At 44.7% G+C, this 17665-nt stretch overlaps 1 protein-coding gene across 4 annotated transcripts in view; it reads left to right on the top strand.

Annotated features, from left to right (window-relative positions):
• phldb1b (pleckstrin homology-like domain, family B, member 1b) overlaps positions 1–17665 on the top strand; it is a 104520-nt gene that overhangs the window by 63197 nt on the left and 23658 nt on the right. For all 4 annotated transcript variants that reach the window (XM_070971164.1, XM_070971165.1, XM_070971166.1 and 1 more), the window contains 3 exons: positions 14637–14954; positions 16180–16326; positions 16507–16644. In XM_070971164.1, the coding sequence (XP_070827265.1) occupies positions 14637–14954; positions 16180–16326; positions 16507–16644 (603 nt within the window). The remainder of the gene's footprint in view (positions 1–14636; positions 14955–16179; positions 16327–16506; positions 16645–17665) is intronic.

Below are 17665 nucleotides of genomic sequence, written 5' to 3'. Positions count from 1 at the left end.
TCAGGGTTCATGTATTCATGTTCAAACCTGGTGTATGTGTAGGAGCTGTATTTGTTTGTAACCATGGGGTAAAAGTAAGTCTGACAAAATTCAGTGTAAACGTGGTAGCTGTTCCTGTTAGTTAAGTTCACCAGCATATCAAAATGACTGTAAAATGACTGTTTAACCAAAGTCTCATTTATACAATCCTGTGCTGAATTCATCCAAAACACATTTGACCTCTTTCATCAGAGTCCTGCTCAAAACTCCTGGTGGGAACAAGGATTTTGAAAAATGTATTCATCTAGCACTATTCTGGTGTTTTGAGGCGTAGTGAATATGCTGGTATTGATGAGCTGTGGATCATGCTGCTCAAGTAGTTTGGGTAGTAGTTTTTCATATTTTATCTGACAAAATAAATCTTTGCAGTGTGACGTGAGAGGATTTTACTGAGGATCATCAGGCAGGTCAGAAACTTCCCTCAAGCACCTTCTAAGCTACCTAACAGAATTTCATTTTTATGATTGTCACCAGATGAATTCCAGTTAGCGATGAAATGTCGTAAATATTGTTGCAGAGGCTTCAGTCAGTATGACCTCCTGGAAGAGGGAAGTGTAACAATTGCAGTATCTCCATGTTTGTTTGGAAAAGGAGGAATAACCAGGCCTGTAAGCCATCTCAGTGAACTGTCTCTAACTTGGCTGTCTGCTGTCTAAACTGCTGCTGACATGCAGTGTCACGGTGCCCAGATGAGCCCATAGCAACCGCATTGTTTGTTGTTTCCTAAACTGAACGGGGGGGGGGGGAGCACCGTTAGACATCTTGACCTTGTCTGCCAGTCTGAATGAAACTCCTGAGACAAAGTCCTTATAAAAGTCTTTTTATGTGTTTATGCTTGCATGAGAAGGCGTTTGTCCGCCCCGCTTGTAATTACAAAATGGGTGCTTTTTGAAAGTGTGAGACTGAGTGACGGCAGTTCAGCTGGATGACTGAGACGACGCGACAGGTCGTGCACTGGTACCTCCTATAGAGGCATGGCAGCAAAACTGTGTTGGTGGCGCCAGACCCATACACTGAGACTGTGTTTAACCCTTAGCAGCAAAGTGGGCTGTATGCTACGAGGCCAGAGAGAGAGAGAGAGAGACGCTCAAGTTAATGGTCAGGGCTCAGGTTAGGTTATGGTTAGGTTGGCCATCACAGAGATAACCTGGGGCTATGGTGAGACCAATTTCACATAGTGCTCGTCTCGCAAACTTTAGGGGACAAGTCAAGGTATTTGTGTAATCCCACAGATGTCTCATGACTGCGCCAGTTCAGGAAAAGTTTGCAAACATTGCACTTGGACATCGGTTTCACCCCAGGAAAATAAAGTGAGTGAGTGTGAGAAGACAGAGAGAGTGCTGAGGGCATAAATGGGGCTAGGTTTAGGCTTAACATGGCTTTTATCAAACATAACTCACCACAAACCCAACACCAGGGCAAGTTACTGTAAACATCAGGTTGACAAACTAAGGCGAGTCGAGAGGCGACCTATGAGAATGAACACGAAGGAGCCGTTTCTACAGGAAAGATGGAGAGATGACATGAGAAGAGAGTCTTCATGTGTAATATACACGCTGCAACCTACATTTCATGGGAGCTCTAGTTCGTGTATGCTAAGTATTTGTTTCGCTTGATAAAAATCATGAAATGTTCCAACAAATTCTGACAGCAAACTGTAGGAGATGCTCATTTATCTTAAACTATGAACAGCAACCGCCTGAAACACATTTCATCTTTTCTGAAAGGTCAAATAAGTATAATATAACCCTTCAGTGACAGAAACCGGCAGCACAGTGGCTAGGACTTCAACTCTCTATCAAAAAGCAAAAAGCAAGTTTTTACCACTGTTTTCTTTGCATGTTCAATAGATTCAACTTATTCCAGAGTTCCCCATCAACCACAGTGCAATCAGCCTAAAGGACTGTCATTAGGATGGCCTCAGTAAGGAGTTTTAGTCTCTCATTACGGTCTACACGCTGTTTCACTCAGTAGGAGAAACACTAAGCTGTGATTTCTTGGCCTGATATATATCACAGGCTATTTGCACCTCTGCTGCTCACATTAGCCTTCACATACCTCAATCAGTCAAAATCTTGTCGAAAGCTCTTGTTGAAAGCCGCAGCAACCTTTGGACTTGTACAACATACGGCCACTTAAAAAGAAATATTTACCTTAGATATGTGCAAATAGCTCCTGGCACAGAACGCCAAGAACACATTTATGTCAGGTAGATAAGGCGTACAGGGACAGGCGGAGCTGCCTGAGACTCAGGCAGGATTCCTCAGCAGCGCGTTATGTTATTGTATTTTTCGAAGGCAGGAACTCGCAGCTCTTTGAGGAGGCAGGGCGTGGAGCTGCAGGGCCTGTAATTAGTCACAGTTGACTCACTGTCATGACAGATTTTTCTTGCCCAGGAGCGTCTGCATTTAAATCACTTCACACACAGCCTGCTACTCATTCATACAACTGATTACCAAAAAACAAAGTTATGTGAACAGCGAGTGTCGGAGAGGTTGATTCAGGAAAGCGAGTCTTATTGTGAAATCAACAGGAGTACACAGCTCAGAGGCAGCGGGAGGCTGCTGGCAGACTGCAGCTACTCTCACACTCATGTGCTGATAAATATCAGGCTGTTGAACTTTGGATGGGTTTTAGCCTGTTGGTGCTGACATGCAGTTTAATTACATTGTATAATTGATTCATAGCTCATTGGTTATGAAGTGCTTAACCAAAAATATTTGTAGTTTCAGGCTTTTTCGCAGTGATTAGTCGAAACTTTGGGAAATACCCTTACTTTTTTAAAAGCACAGATTCACAATATTGAATATTAGCAAAGACATGGATAGAGGCACCCTCTGTCCCATTTGGCCAAACCCTGTCAATGAGTTAAATCTCTGGAGTAATTATTAAAATGTTGTGCTTGATAGTTCATTCCTCAACTTGAAAATAACAGTGGGGCAAACATTGTAACATTGTAACTGTTTACTGCCTTTTTCCAGAGCTTTCAACTGCAGCTCACACTCCAGGACAAAATAAACCATGATGAGAGGTTTTTTTTTCATCTAACCAGTAACATAATTTTTGAATCGAGTAATGCCTTGTGTGTACATGTAGAACATGGTTCAGAGGAGGCTTGAAAGCTCTTCAGCTTCACACGCTAAATGGTGAAACTGACATATTCTTTGAAGAGTCCTCTTACAGAAGATAAAGTGCAATCCAAGGTGCTCTGAAGACGCTGCCAAAGGCCCGTTTGAAGGTGTTTTTTTCAGCATTTTACTCTGAACACGGGCTTGCTCCTGCTTTTTCACACTGTGACTGCAGACTGTTTTTAAGTGCACATGGTTATATTGCACTCCTATGGGACAACAGATTTGACTGACTGACTCTTGGTGGTGTTGACATACAGTATGTTGATATGATACAGCTAGTTGTATAGACGATCCACTGGACTCTTTACAGTAAAACTGTGAAGCTTTGTCTGTTAACATGTCTCATTATCCAGTGAAGATGGGGTTAATAATGATGATGCGTGTATTCAGCATGTCAAGTGGCTCATTTTATAATGCTGTACTAAAAAAGTGTAGGAGAAATAGCTAAAAATGAGCATCAATGCCATAGCTGTCACTGAGGTCTGGACATTAGTTTCATAGCAGGGTCCTCTTTTGTTGTTGTTGTTGTTTCCTGAGACATGTCAGGCATTGATGTAATAAATCCAGTGTTTTTTAGGTCTGCATAGCGTATGGACATAAAAATGTCGAATAACTGCTTTTTCCTGGCGTTATTTTGGCAAGCATTGATTTGCAGTCACGGCAACCCACAGTGAAATAACATGCAACCGTGAGTGGAAAAGAGTCGACTGTTAGCTGGTGTGATTTCACTAATGATTTCACACAGTTCAGAGTTAAAGTCCATTTGAAAACTTTGTTTGGTTTAGCTGTTTAATTGAGCAGATCTGAAGTCACTGAGTCATCAGTTTCCATGGCAACCAGCACGCCAGAGTTCACTAATCTAATAATACTTCAGCCCTGGTTATACTGAAGTAGGATAAACACGCTTAATCCAATTTGAAATAATGTATGTTGAACGTAAGACATTTGTTATATCTTACTGTGATATGTGATGTGAAGCATCTGGGTGAATACAGGAAAAGAAATCCCTCTTCTCTGCCCAAAGACCTTGAGCATCTCAGAATTATCTTAGACTGAGGAGAAGAGGTAGAAGAGACAGACTGGTACATTTGGCAGAGAATTAGACAGATTAAATATGAATTTAAGAGATGGACAGACATTTCCATCCCGACAAGAGAAAAGTAAGAGTCAAAACACTGAAAGCTTTGTGAAAACATTCCCTTTTTAATAATGTGCATCAGTCTTAAAACATCAGCTGGAGGCAGCAATGCACACCCATATCAGTCAAATGACATGAAAACCTCCTCTAACAACATCTGATTCAGCTTCATTCAGTTGTCCTCCGGGGCCTGGAGGTAAGCCCTCTCTAATGACCAGTCTGCAGGGAGGACTGTTTTCCTGTGTCCATCTGATCCAAGCTGTCCAGCCTGGCACTGCTCTCTCCACATGGCCGTCTGTCTGACTGACACGCTGTCTTGGCAAACACACTTGGCATATGAACTGAGTCACAGCGTGCTTCGCCTGTGGCGGACACACACACACACACACACACACACACACACACACACACACACACACACCATTCCTCTGTCCACCAAAGATGACCTCATCTTTACTCGGCTGTGAGTAAAGATTGCACCATTGGTTTTAATTAGCCAACCATAGGCTGCCCTGTCACCTTTATGAACATATTGGATCAGACTGACGTGTGTCTACTTCGAGGAGGCGTAAAGTGACTTTTTCTCCGTCCTATAGAGTGAAATCCTCCTTCGTGCAAAGCATTTCAGCTGCTATGAAAGCTAGAAAGCTTCCCTCTGAGCCCAGAATAGCAAATGACAAAGAAGCTGGAATCCCACTTTGTCAGTTGCTATTTTTGAGTCGAGTTTTGAGTTCATTTTGACACACTCTGTCTTTGTGAAGAACTCCTGTTTGATTTCCCCTCTCATTAGCTGCCATGGCTTGAATGTGTGGTGATGGCTGGGAGGGGGTGGACTCAGCCAGAGTCCTGCAGAGAAGCAGATCTGTTGTTGCAGTCCCGACCGGTTGCTGCTGAAGGTCGGTGAAGGTCACAGATTGCTTAATGCATCTTTGATAAAGGCCTGCATGAGTCTTTTTCAAGTGTCTTTGTGCTCAAGTCAGTTTTTTTGCGGAATTGCCCTTGAAATATCAAGGATGCAGCTTCAGAATATTTCGCCTGAGGCAGAGACTTGATTTAGTGGCAATTTAAAAGGAAGTCAAACTCTGGCCTTTATCATCCTCATAGGGCAGCCTGCCACCAACAACCTGAGCCAGTCTGCCTTGTCTCCTCTGCCCCCCCAGCTCTCTTTGTGTGTGCTCTGCCATTTTCCAGCCCAGCGGGGTGTCACAAATGTCCACTGTACGTGACGCAGAGAAAAGGCTTTCCTGCATGGTTGGAATCTTTGCTCCTGTCCACAAGGATCAGCAGACCAAATATACCCTCATGCTGCCGAACAGAACAGCATGTGTGTATACCACCATCTTACAGGGCACAACCAAATATGTCCAGCAGCTTGTGCGGGACACCAAACCGGCCCACCTAGACGGGCCAAATATATCCTGCACCTACACTGATACAGAGTGCTGTATAAACCCACTGACAGCGGCTGGAACTTTGTTCATGCTGAAGGGGAGTTTTTGCACAATTGGACACAGTTTTCTGTACTTTACTGTAGAGCAAAAAAGTAGCTTATCCTTAGACTGCAGGATCAACCTGCCCATTTGCATGTTTATGTCAGTGGTTCAAATCATCATGAGGCAGATTACTGTGATTTTTACTGTTTGTGGTTGAATACTAAACAGCTCCAGCAGATAAGACAGTTGAGCAGAGTCTTGATCTGGGACAGCGATAAATCCGTTTCTCTGCCCGTCCAAAGGAAAGCTGCAGTAATCCAGTCTTGAGACGGCACCGACACATGTGCCTGGTGTGGATTTTCTCCACTGAAAACAAGTGCCAGATTAGGAGGCATCATGTCACTTGATGCACGGCTGCTTTTATTCCCTCTATAATATTGAATTGATGGTCAGAGAATAGACAGCAGAGGAGGCAGCGTGAAGCTTCAGCTGGATCATATTCTTTAATACTGTTAGAAGTCTGTTAGAACTGCAGCAGTGCCGTCTGCTGTTTTGTGACCTTGCCACTAGAGGGGGTCATCTTACTGCTCAGTACCACAGCTGAAATTCACCCCATCACAACTAATGGCTATATAGCCAATCAGGCTGAAAGTTTATCAAGAGGAAATGAACCGAAAACCATGAGAAACACCTTTCAGGCATACTCTCCACTCCATACATATGATTCATCACACACCAGTTTCCTTCATTTCCTGTAAGTGAGCCGACAGGCAGTTACATTATTGGCTCAACCCTGATTGATAGACAAAGTTTGTGATTAAAATGACTGTTTCTTTCATACTCCCTTATAAATAATGTCCAAGTAAATGTCAAACACTGCAGCTCAAACATTTGTACATTTTCTCTTTCTTCTTCCTTAGAGAAAAAAATAAATTCTTAGCAACAATATCGCAACATTTGTCTCAATAATACAGAGAATGCATAAATACATGAGTGGGAATCAGTACTCACAGCAACAGTAGCAAATAAATCCTGCAGTGCAGAGACTTGATGTTTCTTGTAAACCACTACTAACAAACCCTCATCACCCAGCCTGCTCCATTATACTAATTCCTCTCCCTTTAAAGACCTCAGCATATCTACAGGTTAGGCACACTACTTAAGTGTTTAGTCAGCAGCTTAGATAAATTGGTCCCTTATTGCTGCTGTCCAAATACATTTCAAACCCCCAGCTAAAACGTTACCACCTTTTTCAGGTCTGTGTTTATGTGCTTCTCCTTGATGTGAAATGCATGACAAACCCACCTCAGTGTGCCCTTATCTGCTGCGTTACTGAACAGTCAAAAGAGAAATAATTTCACACCTGTTATCTCCACCTGAAAGTTTTCTGCTTTTAACAGCTGAAGCCAAAGTCATTATGGCCTGGATTAAATTCATCAGCCTATTTCAGGTAAGCCCAGCCAGTGCACACAGTGCAAAGTTTCTCTAAAGTTAGCCCCTTTGCTTTTCTTAGAATCAACCAGCAAGCCTCCTCCCACTCGAGGAAGTCCCTAAACATGAAGATCTCTAACCCCGCCCCCGTTTACAGAGTCCTCACCACCTCTCACAAGACCTGAGTTGGGGGTGGAGGGGGAGTTGGGGGGGTAGGCTGCTTTCCATCTGTCCCAAAGTAGCACAGCCAGTTGTGAAATCACAGTACAGTACGGGAGGAGTCGTGTAGAAGCACAGAGAGCAGCTACATCTTCCAGTCCTGTTACAGCGCTGCAGTAGACAGATCCTGAGTGTGTGTGTGTGTGTGTATGCGCGTCTGTGTGTGTGTGTGTCATGGACCGGTATCGTGTGCCGGGTGGCAGCAGGACTGTACCGGCGCTGAGACGAGGTCTGAGCAGGGAGCAGGCCATGGTGTATCTGCTCACTTTGGCTAAAGAGAAGCCGGTCCTTCTCAACAGCGTGGCAGCACTCATGAAGGTAACCAATGCCGCTGCTAATATTAACAAAGCTCTGCCACTCTGCTCTCTGACTGGATCGAAATAGACAGCGGATGTTCCTGGTTTGGGTTTGGATAATGTATGTCCTGTTTGGAGAGGCCTGTCGCCTTCATGTGATGCTGTGGTTAAGCTCTCCGCTGGCTCACTCGTTAACAAGGGGAGCTTTCAGGCCCACGGACTGCTTTTCTACATGGGGGATTTTACGAGTGGAGCTTGAGAAATATGTTATGCGTGTTTACAGGCAGGTAGAAACTTGCTGTGTATGTGCATTCAGAAGTGACATAACCAAGGGATTCAGTAGAATCCTGCAACATGAAATAAATGAGAAAACAGTCAACAAAATAACCTCTAAAAGTGACATTTTGCCTCATTAAGTACAGAACTAGCATGGAAATAACATGGAGGAGAAGCTGTCGCTGCCGTGGGATTTAGTCAGTATCATGTTCTCATCACGCCTCAAAACTATATTAAAAATGATGTGACAGAAATAGGATTTATCAGGAAGCTCATATATTGAGCTGATTCCAGAGAGAGCTGAAGAGGTCACCACGTCACGCTGTGGTGCCGGCCTCCCTGACAGAAGAGTGGCATGTGGTGATGATGATGATGATGATGATGATGATGATGATGATGATGGATACCAGAGTTTGTTTTAGAGGAAAGATGAAGGATTATTGATGTTTGGGAAACAGAGGACGAGATTAGACAGAAAGGAGAAACTTAATGCTGCCAAAAAAATGGGCTCTGAGAATGTCAAAATAAAAGCATAACAGTGCTCAAACATTCATTCAAGTCATGAAGTAAACATTTTCTTTCTGCACATCCATTAACCAGCTTACTTATATTACTACATAAAACTCCATTAAAATTCAGCATAATGCATGTAGAAAAACCTTGTTTGGGATCATCAGGAACAGTTAGTTTTTCTAATGGTGATCATAATCGTCACGGAGCTCCTCGCACAATAACCTGTGTGTTGAGCTCCAGACGGCTGTGTACAGCCTGCAGTGTGACAGCTGGCTAACTGTGTGCTGCTGTTTGCTTTGGCTGGTATGCTCTGTAAATCTCCTCTGGCTAAACACTCCCACGTGGATATACAGTGCAGCAGTTCACTACTGTACCAGCCAGCTGCTGTTGACTTATAGTTTTTGGGGGTTATTGAAATTTAATCTCCCAATTTCATATGCGCAGCAAATTGTTAAACTTAACAAAGCTGATGCAACTGCCCCCAGATCTTGCAGACTTGGTCTTATCTCTATCCTACAACAATAATCAAGCCATAAGCCTGCTTATTATCAGCAGCGGTGTTTAGAGAATGCTAAAATATGACTCCCATCTAGCCTTTAATCACTGTATCTTGTCTTTGATGTTCTCATCTCTATGCTGGTAGTGTTTGACATGATAACGGGAATCCAGGCCTCACTTAGAGAGATGCCTCCGGGGCTTGGATCCCAGCTGAAGCGGAGGCCTCGGCGGTTTAAATGCCAGCCGCCCCCACCGGGAGCAACTACTCCATAGTTTCATTTTAAGATCAGTGCCAGTGACATCAACATGGAGGGCCACCAGCTTATTGTTGAGAGAGGTTGGCTGCCGCTGGAGAGCCTCCTTGTCCTCTTCCCCCTGCCTGGCTTTGATGCTTATGTGTTCCACAGGGGGAGGAAAAATAGCAGCAGCAGAAAATAAGATAGGAGCATCTCTTGTTTGGATCATCTGTTTGTTCCTCCTCTGGGACCTGAACGCGATGAACCCCCCAAGGATCAGAGTCTGATCATGAATGGGGTTTGTTTTGCAGCCTGTTACGGAGCGCTCGCAGATATGATGTGGAGAATAAGGCTTTGTTGAACTTCCCCGGTTTGGTCTCGAAAACACAGTGCGCGTGAGATTCGTGTTTACGCCTGTGACGTCGGTGAACATGGCGAAGAGGAAAATGTCTGCACACTGAAGTAACTGCTCTGATCAAAGGTACACAGACAGGGAATGGCCCCGGGGTGCTCGGGGAGGAGGAGGCGAGGAGGAGGGAGTAACATTAAAGGGCATGCGAGAAAACAGGAGACACTGACTCTCGGGGGAGAGAGGAAGACATGAGGAAGAGATGCTGACTGCTGGGAGGATGAAAATACGCAAAGTGAAGAGTAACATGAGGAGACCATGCTGACTAAATCAAGAAACACTGACTGAGTGAGATGTAGGATGTCACATTAGAAGACAGTCTGCAGTTCATATGAGACAAAATGAATGGGAGTGTTCCTAATTGCTGCCTTTTATTGTACTTGATAATATGTTTAACCAAACAGCGTCGCTGCATCCATTAAAATACTACAAAGATAAGACAGCAGTTGACTAAACAATGCTCCTTAATGAGTTTAAAGCAACATTGTGTAACTTTTCAATGATGAAATCTTCTTCTTCCAAATTAAATGTTGAATTCACCCTTGCTCTGTTAAATACACTCTGGGGTTTACACACTGCAGCCTTGCTTGGTCTGGTATGACTAGCGTCTTATTTGGCCTGATGTTAGCCCATGTTGCCCATGTCTGTTGACTTCTTGACTCCTCTCTCTACTGCTACTGTCCCACTGTGTTGAAGTATGTCACAGATGAAATTTTCAATGATTTTATCACAACAGTAAAACAGCAAGTAAGCCCATTGTATCCCACCAGGAGACATGTTTGTTGTTTGCAGTTTGTGGTCTCCTTCCACTCGCTGTAAGTTCAGTTATGTAATTGTATTTGCAGCAGCGCTCTCAGACTGAACACATGGGGGATGTATCCTGCACACCACAAATGAAAGAATTTATTGTTACATCAGGCTAGCAAATTGAGTTTTTCGTTTTTATGTATGCAAAATTTGAGCTTTAAAATTGCCTTTTTATTTCACATCTGGAAAGATGTGCATAACTGTGGAACTTCTTTAAAGCAACTGTCTCCAGAGAATCTTTAAAATAAAGATAATTTCAATGCACCATTGTCCAGTAACTGCCACGAATAGCCATAAAAATGCTATCAGTAGGGCATTAATATGAGCAGCATTAATGTCCTCTGAGAATATGCATTAGTTTGCGTGTCAGCGTTACCACTGTTGTTGTTTGTGTCTGTCATATGTTGTCTGCTGTGACCTGTACGACCAATTTCGTAAACCCCACCTCAACCACACTTGGAGTTGCTAAACGTCGAAAGGCACATCATCAACAGCAGCCTCCACCTCAAAGGTCCCAGCTGTCTTGAGCCACCCACTGGGTGAGACGTGGAGGCCTGTGGAATGTGTGAACGGGTGTCTGGGGGTGGCTGCAGGTTGGAGCATGGAGCGCTCTGGCATTCCTCCACAAACTCTCGGTTGTCTGGAAGTTTCACCCCCTCCCTTCTCAGAGTCTGGAGGACTTTGACCCTGCGCGAAGGCTTTCTATAAAACCTCACATGTATGGGATTTACATGAGCTGTACACTCGCCTCATGTGACCTACATACTTTAAAGTTTTATTGCTGTATTTTGTCAAGTTGACCACTTGTCTTGGAACAATTTTTCATTGTTAATTGGTTCTGCTGTTTACAGGAAAGCACTGAGTCAGTCGGTGCTGTTTAAAGTCTGCACAGAAGGCTGACATGAGTGATGAATCATGGAAGGAAAGTTGATGTCTGTGTTCACAGATGGTTATTAAACATGACTTCAGTGTATGACTACACTGCTTTGGAGGAGGTGTTTAGCAAACATGGCTTAATGTGTTTGTGTGCCTTACATTGTTGGTGGTTTCACACTTGGTGCTTGGCTTTTCTCTGTGTGCCCTGGTGGCACAGCACGGCTCACAGAGGCTGTTTCTGCTCCGAACAGATACACATCTGCTTCCTTTGGATGAGAACAATGCAGGTCAGGATAAGGTGGGATAGGACGGCCTCCAAACAATGGAAACCCACGTGCATCCAGGCTTTAGCACATTACAGAGTTCTATAGAAATGTGTTTTTCCCCCCTCAGAGTTCTCTGGCACACCTGAGTGAACGAGGTGGAATGCAGGGCGATGTGTGTGGGATATGATTGGGTCAGGTGTTTGGTGTTTTGGTCACTGTTGTACATGTGAAATCTGCTGGTTTAGCATCCTGTTAGTGAAGATACAGTCTGCACAGCAGCCACATTCTGATCATTGAAACAGCTCAGATATGAATCAATGTGATATATAGATATAATATATGGGAGTGAGAAGCTTCTCTGAACATCAGATTGGATGTTGTTAAAAGCACCGATTCTTCTTATTTTGTGTGACTCGTACATTTCTTTTCTTTAGCCCGTGGTGTTTACAGATGTTTCGAGTGTTGTTTTTTTCATGGTAGTTCTATATCGAAGTTTAAAATTCTGCTTTTGGGACGCCATTCGTTGCTGTGGAGCTCTGCCACCATCACCCTCTGTGGATGGGGGTGTTGTTATGGTGCTGTCATGGAGGGGGGGTTGTTACTGGCTTTAAAAGGCCAGTATTTGTTCATCTGTCTCTTCACCAAGCTGTCTCGGCTTCAGCGTGTGCCTCATTTCAAGGCTCGAACTGTTGGCTTCTCACAGTGTCCACCATGAGAGTGAGTAAACCCATATTTTCATTCTTTATTCCAACCGAGAAGCTCGTGAACTGTTGACTCCAGATGGGAAACCTTTTTAATAGACTCATCATGTTAATTAGAAGAAAGAGAAGCTATTTGCAATATTTGGGGAAATATTTGTTAGAAATCATCGGGAAGAACCAGAAAGGCCTATATTTGCAGAGCCTCATTGAACTATTGTGGAATTATGTTGTTCAAGCCAAAACTCTGAGTATTTCCAACTGGGACACGGAAGCTTGGCACCTAGTAAAAAGGTCTGGATTAACATACTGACGTGTTGTGTACCACCTTGTTCCCTCCAGCCAGCACTCACAGTCCTAAGGGACCTGCTAATGATATCTACAGTGAGACCTATAGACTTAGAAATGAAAGGATTTTAGCGCCTGTAGGAGCGACAGCCTCAAAACATAAAAACTCCTCTGGCATTTAAAAGACACGTGAGAAAACAGAAAAGACGGGATTCACGCATATCCGTCAACATGCAGTTGATCAGGAGCATAATTTTAGCGCAGTTTGCACGTCAGGTGTCCAATTTGATGCTGCGTCAAGTTGATTTACGTCGAGGCCAAACACACTGAACGGTGTGAAATCTGTCTGTGATCCCGCTCCTCATCCATCACGCAGGCTTGCTAGCTTAAAGGCTGTCTGGAAATCAAACGAGACAATAACAGCGCTGGCTTTCAATCAGCTTTCTTGACAACAGCGAGACAGGCGTCAGAACGCTGAGTGGTCTAATCCGTGTGCGCGTTCAAGCAGATGCTGAGTGGGAGGATTCATGAGTAGTTGTAGACTTGCCAGTAAATGTTTGAAGTTCCACTGTTTTCTTGTGAATACACAGCACTGTTCCACAGCCCAAAGGGGTCTTTAACCCACCCACTCAGTTAAAAGCTAACCAGTCCCAGATTACAGGTTACAGCCAGCGGCGGGGCTGCAGCTCCTAATCACGCAGATGCTCCCTCAGTGGGAGAACTGTGCTCACTGCAGTCTGAGGGAGAAAACACACCGGGGCATTTAGAAGTGGGTGAGAGCAATTTTGTCTGCCAAGTGTTCCTACGCGAAAAGAAACGGCCTGAACTCGATCATAAGAGCGTAAAGTAACAGTGCTCCTCTGGCTCCAGACCCTCACCCTCTTTTAACAAGCAAAGCATTCACTGTTGTTATGTGGAGCAGAGCCTTTGAAAGCTCCGCAGAAATCTAGTAAGTGCACCTTGAGTTTGGGGGCTGGGGGTTGTTTTGTTTTATTTTGTTTTGTTTTTTGGTCAAACTGCTGTTTCTGAAGTCAGAACGAGCTTTCATGCTCAGCAGTGGAGGTTTTACGACATTACATACAAGCCCACACAAGCTTCCACTCATGAGCTCCCATCAGTCACTTCATCAGGCTCTTTCAAACATTAACTTTTGTTTTCATGCTGATGCAAATGTCATTTTCTTGCATTTTAAATGTTACTGTCGCTCTATAAAGTGAGTGTGTAGCCTGAGCAGCTTTAAAGCTGACAGTGTGGTGTCGCTCTGCAGAGACGCTGTGTCTGCAGCAGAGGGTACGGCAGCTGACGTTTACAGTTCAGAGGTCACCCCGTTGGCCTGGTCTGCCAGGGCTCCCATAGGGCTGACCCCTCATAGTGACAGCTGGACAACCAGTCACGGAGTCTGACTCCCATGCAGCAGCCGGGGAGAGGGCAGCGTGGGCTGCTGTGTTGTTTCAGGGGTGAGAGAAGTCATGACAAGCTCCATGTCTGCTCTCACTGACACTGAGGCTGGGTGGAAAATATGTCCTGCAGATTGATGTTACTGTTAATGTGCTTATCAACGAGGCACTGTGCTCATTTGGGGATTCCTCTCACACTACTAGGCAACCTGGAACACCTGCAGTTCACTTCACCTTTTCAGCTCCAATGGAATATTTGGGAGATGGCAGTCGTGCCTTTTTCTTCTTGAGTGATATAGTTTGTTTTCTATATTTTATCTCTTCTTATATTTTTATGTTTTGCCAGTCAGCATCAGGCCTGCTCTCTGAGCTGGCCATCTTCAGATTGTCATCAACCCCACCAACCAGCACTCAGACAGGAAATGAGGGAGGCAGGGACATATTCCTGACCATGGCTGGATGTAATCTGATGTGGCTGTACATTGATATATCAAATACAAAGTGAATATTTGCTCTTTATTAAAAAGTTCATACTGGTCAGCAAGACATAGTTTGGGTAGCTTAGCAGCCGTTAGCATATATTTACTCCTGTACAGCTGACACTGTGTTTTCGACCCAAACTCTGTTGCTACATTTAAAGAGCCAACCCTAATCTGATGTCCTTCTTTGGTTGTGTCTTTCACAGGAGAGACAGCGACTAGAGACCATCCTGAACCTCTGTGCTGAATACAACAAAGGAGAGAGCCCTGGCCTGGAGCCCCCGGGTTCAGGGAGAACAGGTTTCCCTGGGGGTCTGACCGATGGCTTGGGCCGGAGACCGTCCATGGAGAATGTCCTCGGAGGGACGCCGTCCTCAGCCACGCTCCGCCTGCTGCAGAGGCAGAGAGAGAGCGATGAGGAGAACCTGAAGGAGGAGTGTAGTAGTACAGAGAGCACTCATCAGGAGGTGAGGACATCTCCTGCTCCCAGCACAGCATCCGCACTGCACAATGGAGACAGACAGGTCAGAGGGAAAGCTTATTTCCCAACAAAGACGCTCTCTGCATGCCACTGTGGAACCAGCATATGCAAACGATGTGCTCGGCTTTGCTAAACAGGCGCTCCCAAAGTGAGGTTCAGGGGATTCCACGGGATCCTGCAGACAGGCGAAGTACCACTTTAGCAGAATGTGTTCACCCACAGTAAACTCTCATATCTGAGCATACTGTATGCTTTATGTACTTAGTGAAAATCTAATCCATGAAACATTGTTCCTAAGATCTCTTTGACAGAACAAACCTCCCAAAATCAACACAGATTTTTTCACATCCCATTAAAGCACCCAGCTGTTTGGACATAAAGCATTATACAATGTAGCCATCTGAAGGATCTCCTGTTAATAACTTCACTGCGAGGCTCTTAGCGTGTCCTCTGCTCTCGCTCTTTACGTCATCTGCTTCCACTCATCTGTACACTTTCAAACAGAGTACAGTGTTGGATTCATCCCAAACAAGAACGTTCTTCTCATATTGACTCCTTACATAAAATCCAATCAAACTGGGTGATGTTTGGAGATATGTGTGCCTGTTTGGAGCTGCTGTTATTATTTAGAATATTATTTCGCATGGCTGCATGTGATGTGAACATCATGCATGTTATGTACTGTGGAACTCATACGTCCTGTGTATCAGTGACTCTGCATGAGCAGAAAAACAAGAAGCATGAGGAGTGAAGACAAAGGTGTAGTGCAATAATGTCTGAAGACATTAAGGTGCATGACTCGACTTGATTTTCTGGATTTGTGGGGAAAGTCTGCAAAAGAATGTCAGCTGCACACAGAGCTGCATTCAGCCACTCTCTGCACTGCTCTCATTCTCATTTACTGGCTTGTTGGGCTGCAGGCTGCCTTCTTAGTTGTGGGAATTCTGTTTTTACATTAGCTCCTGCGTGATTCTCATTGACCAATCTGTTCCCTCGTTTCTTCTGTCTTTCTGTTTGTTGTGACAAGAAAGGGTTTCTTAATGCCAGCATTTCTGCATTTAAGCTGCCAATAGACTGGCCTTTATCGTGCCATTATCCAGTCATTTGGAATTGGCTTGAATTAATCATTTCGTAGCAAAAGAGAATTTTGTTTCTTGTAGGCTGGAAAATTCACTGAAACTGTATGTAGACCTGAGACACAAGGTTTGTACATCTGTCTCTCCCTTCCTACCCTGTACCCTGACCTCCTATGTTCTCCCTCCCTGCAGCATGAGGACTCATCCGGTTCAGGCAGTGCAGGTCGTCTGGAGCTGGGTTACCTGGAAGACGAGCGGGTTCGCGTTCTTGCTCGTATCGATGAGCTCAAAACCCGGCTGATGGAGCTGGAGCAACAACTACAGGAGTCCAAACAAGAGGTAGAGCGCAGCACATTTTTACTGAACTAAAACTTCAGTATAGAAGAGACAAAGTGTCCACAGCTGAATGCACCCCATGGTCGCAGCATCATTGCTATGTGGTCCTGTTCCTCCGAGCAGGCCTGAAGCTCAGGCTGATCTCTCACCGGTGACTCTGTGTCACTTTGTCTGGTCCTCCAGGCGGAGATGGAGCGAGCCTTGCTGCAGGGCGAGAGGCAGGCGGAGCTCGACCAGATAGAGGCTGAAACGGACATCATCGCTCAGCTGCAGCACAAGGTGGACGAGCTGGAGAGCGCCATCCAGAGGGAGAAGGACAAGGTACAGAGAGCAGTGGACAAATGCTTTATTTGAATCCAGCAAACTCATTCACGTATACAGGATTCAAATATTTGCTGAGGTTATGTACATCCTTCGACACTGAGAAAAGAGAGCGGACACACACATACACTCACTGCCTGTGCTTTTACAGTCTCCTAAACTGTCTTCTCTCATCTCGTGCGTTCCCTGCTGGTTCATCACTGTCGGTGTCCTCACATGAGTCAGCACTCCTGTCTGTACCAGCATCTTTGACTGGTAGATTTGAATGTGTTGCACAGACAGAATTTGAAAGCATTTCAAGGGCTCAGTAAAGGATTGGATCCTCGGGTATTGTCTCGTGCATGTTTTCACCTTAGCTGTTCACTCTCATCTGTTGTCTCTGTAGCTGGACTCTAAGCTAACTGTAGCTAACTAACATTTAACCTCTAATTCTTGCTCTGCTTCTTCAGCACTCACAGTTTCTAGATCTCTGATCCACTGTGCTTGCCCCTTTCTTCTGTGTGTGCATGACAGACCCCGCGGGCCAGGAAAGCTGCCCTCTGTTGGCTGTTTGGACTCTGTAGACTCTGGTTCTGTAGTGCACGGGTTCCATGAGAGACTGAAAAAGGTGTTCTGGTAGTGGACAGTTCAAACTGCGAGCATGCTCTCTGTAGTGGTCTTATGGGGATTCCTTTTCCTTTTCACCTACACACACCACATGTTAACTGCAGCAATGTAGACCTTTTGGTTGTTAAAAGGTTTTGTCTGTGTCTCCTGTGAGGGTTCCACAGGGTTCCCAGCCAAATGTAAATGTGTCATCCATGATTGTTTGAGTCAGTAAACCCAGATTGAAATCTTTGATCCGATATCTCAGTGTCACCCCACTCCTACACCATAAATCTTGGAATTAGTTATCTTATGTGGGAATGTTTCTCCTGAATTGGATCAGCATCCGACTCGGAAAACCCAGAAGTTAGTAGATTCTCCCTGAACCTGCGTGCTGCTATTGGCTGTAAGATTTTTGGCATTATGGTATCAGAAT

Source organism: Chaetodon trifascialis, chromosome 9 (genome assembly GCF_039877785.1).
Source record: "Chaetodon trifascialis isolate fChaTrf1 chromosome 9, fChaTrf1.hap1, whole genome shotgun sequence".
Lineage (NCBI taxonomy): Eukaryota > Metazoa > Chordata > Actinopteri > Chaetodontiformes > Chaetodontidae > Chaetodon > Chaetodon trifascialis.
The sequence above is the reverse complement of the archived record's forward strand: the minus strand, read 5'-3'. Positions and strand labels throughout refer to the sequence as shown.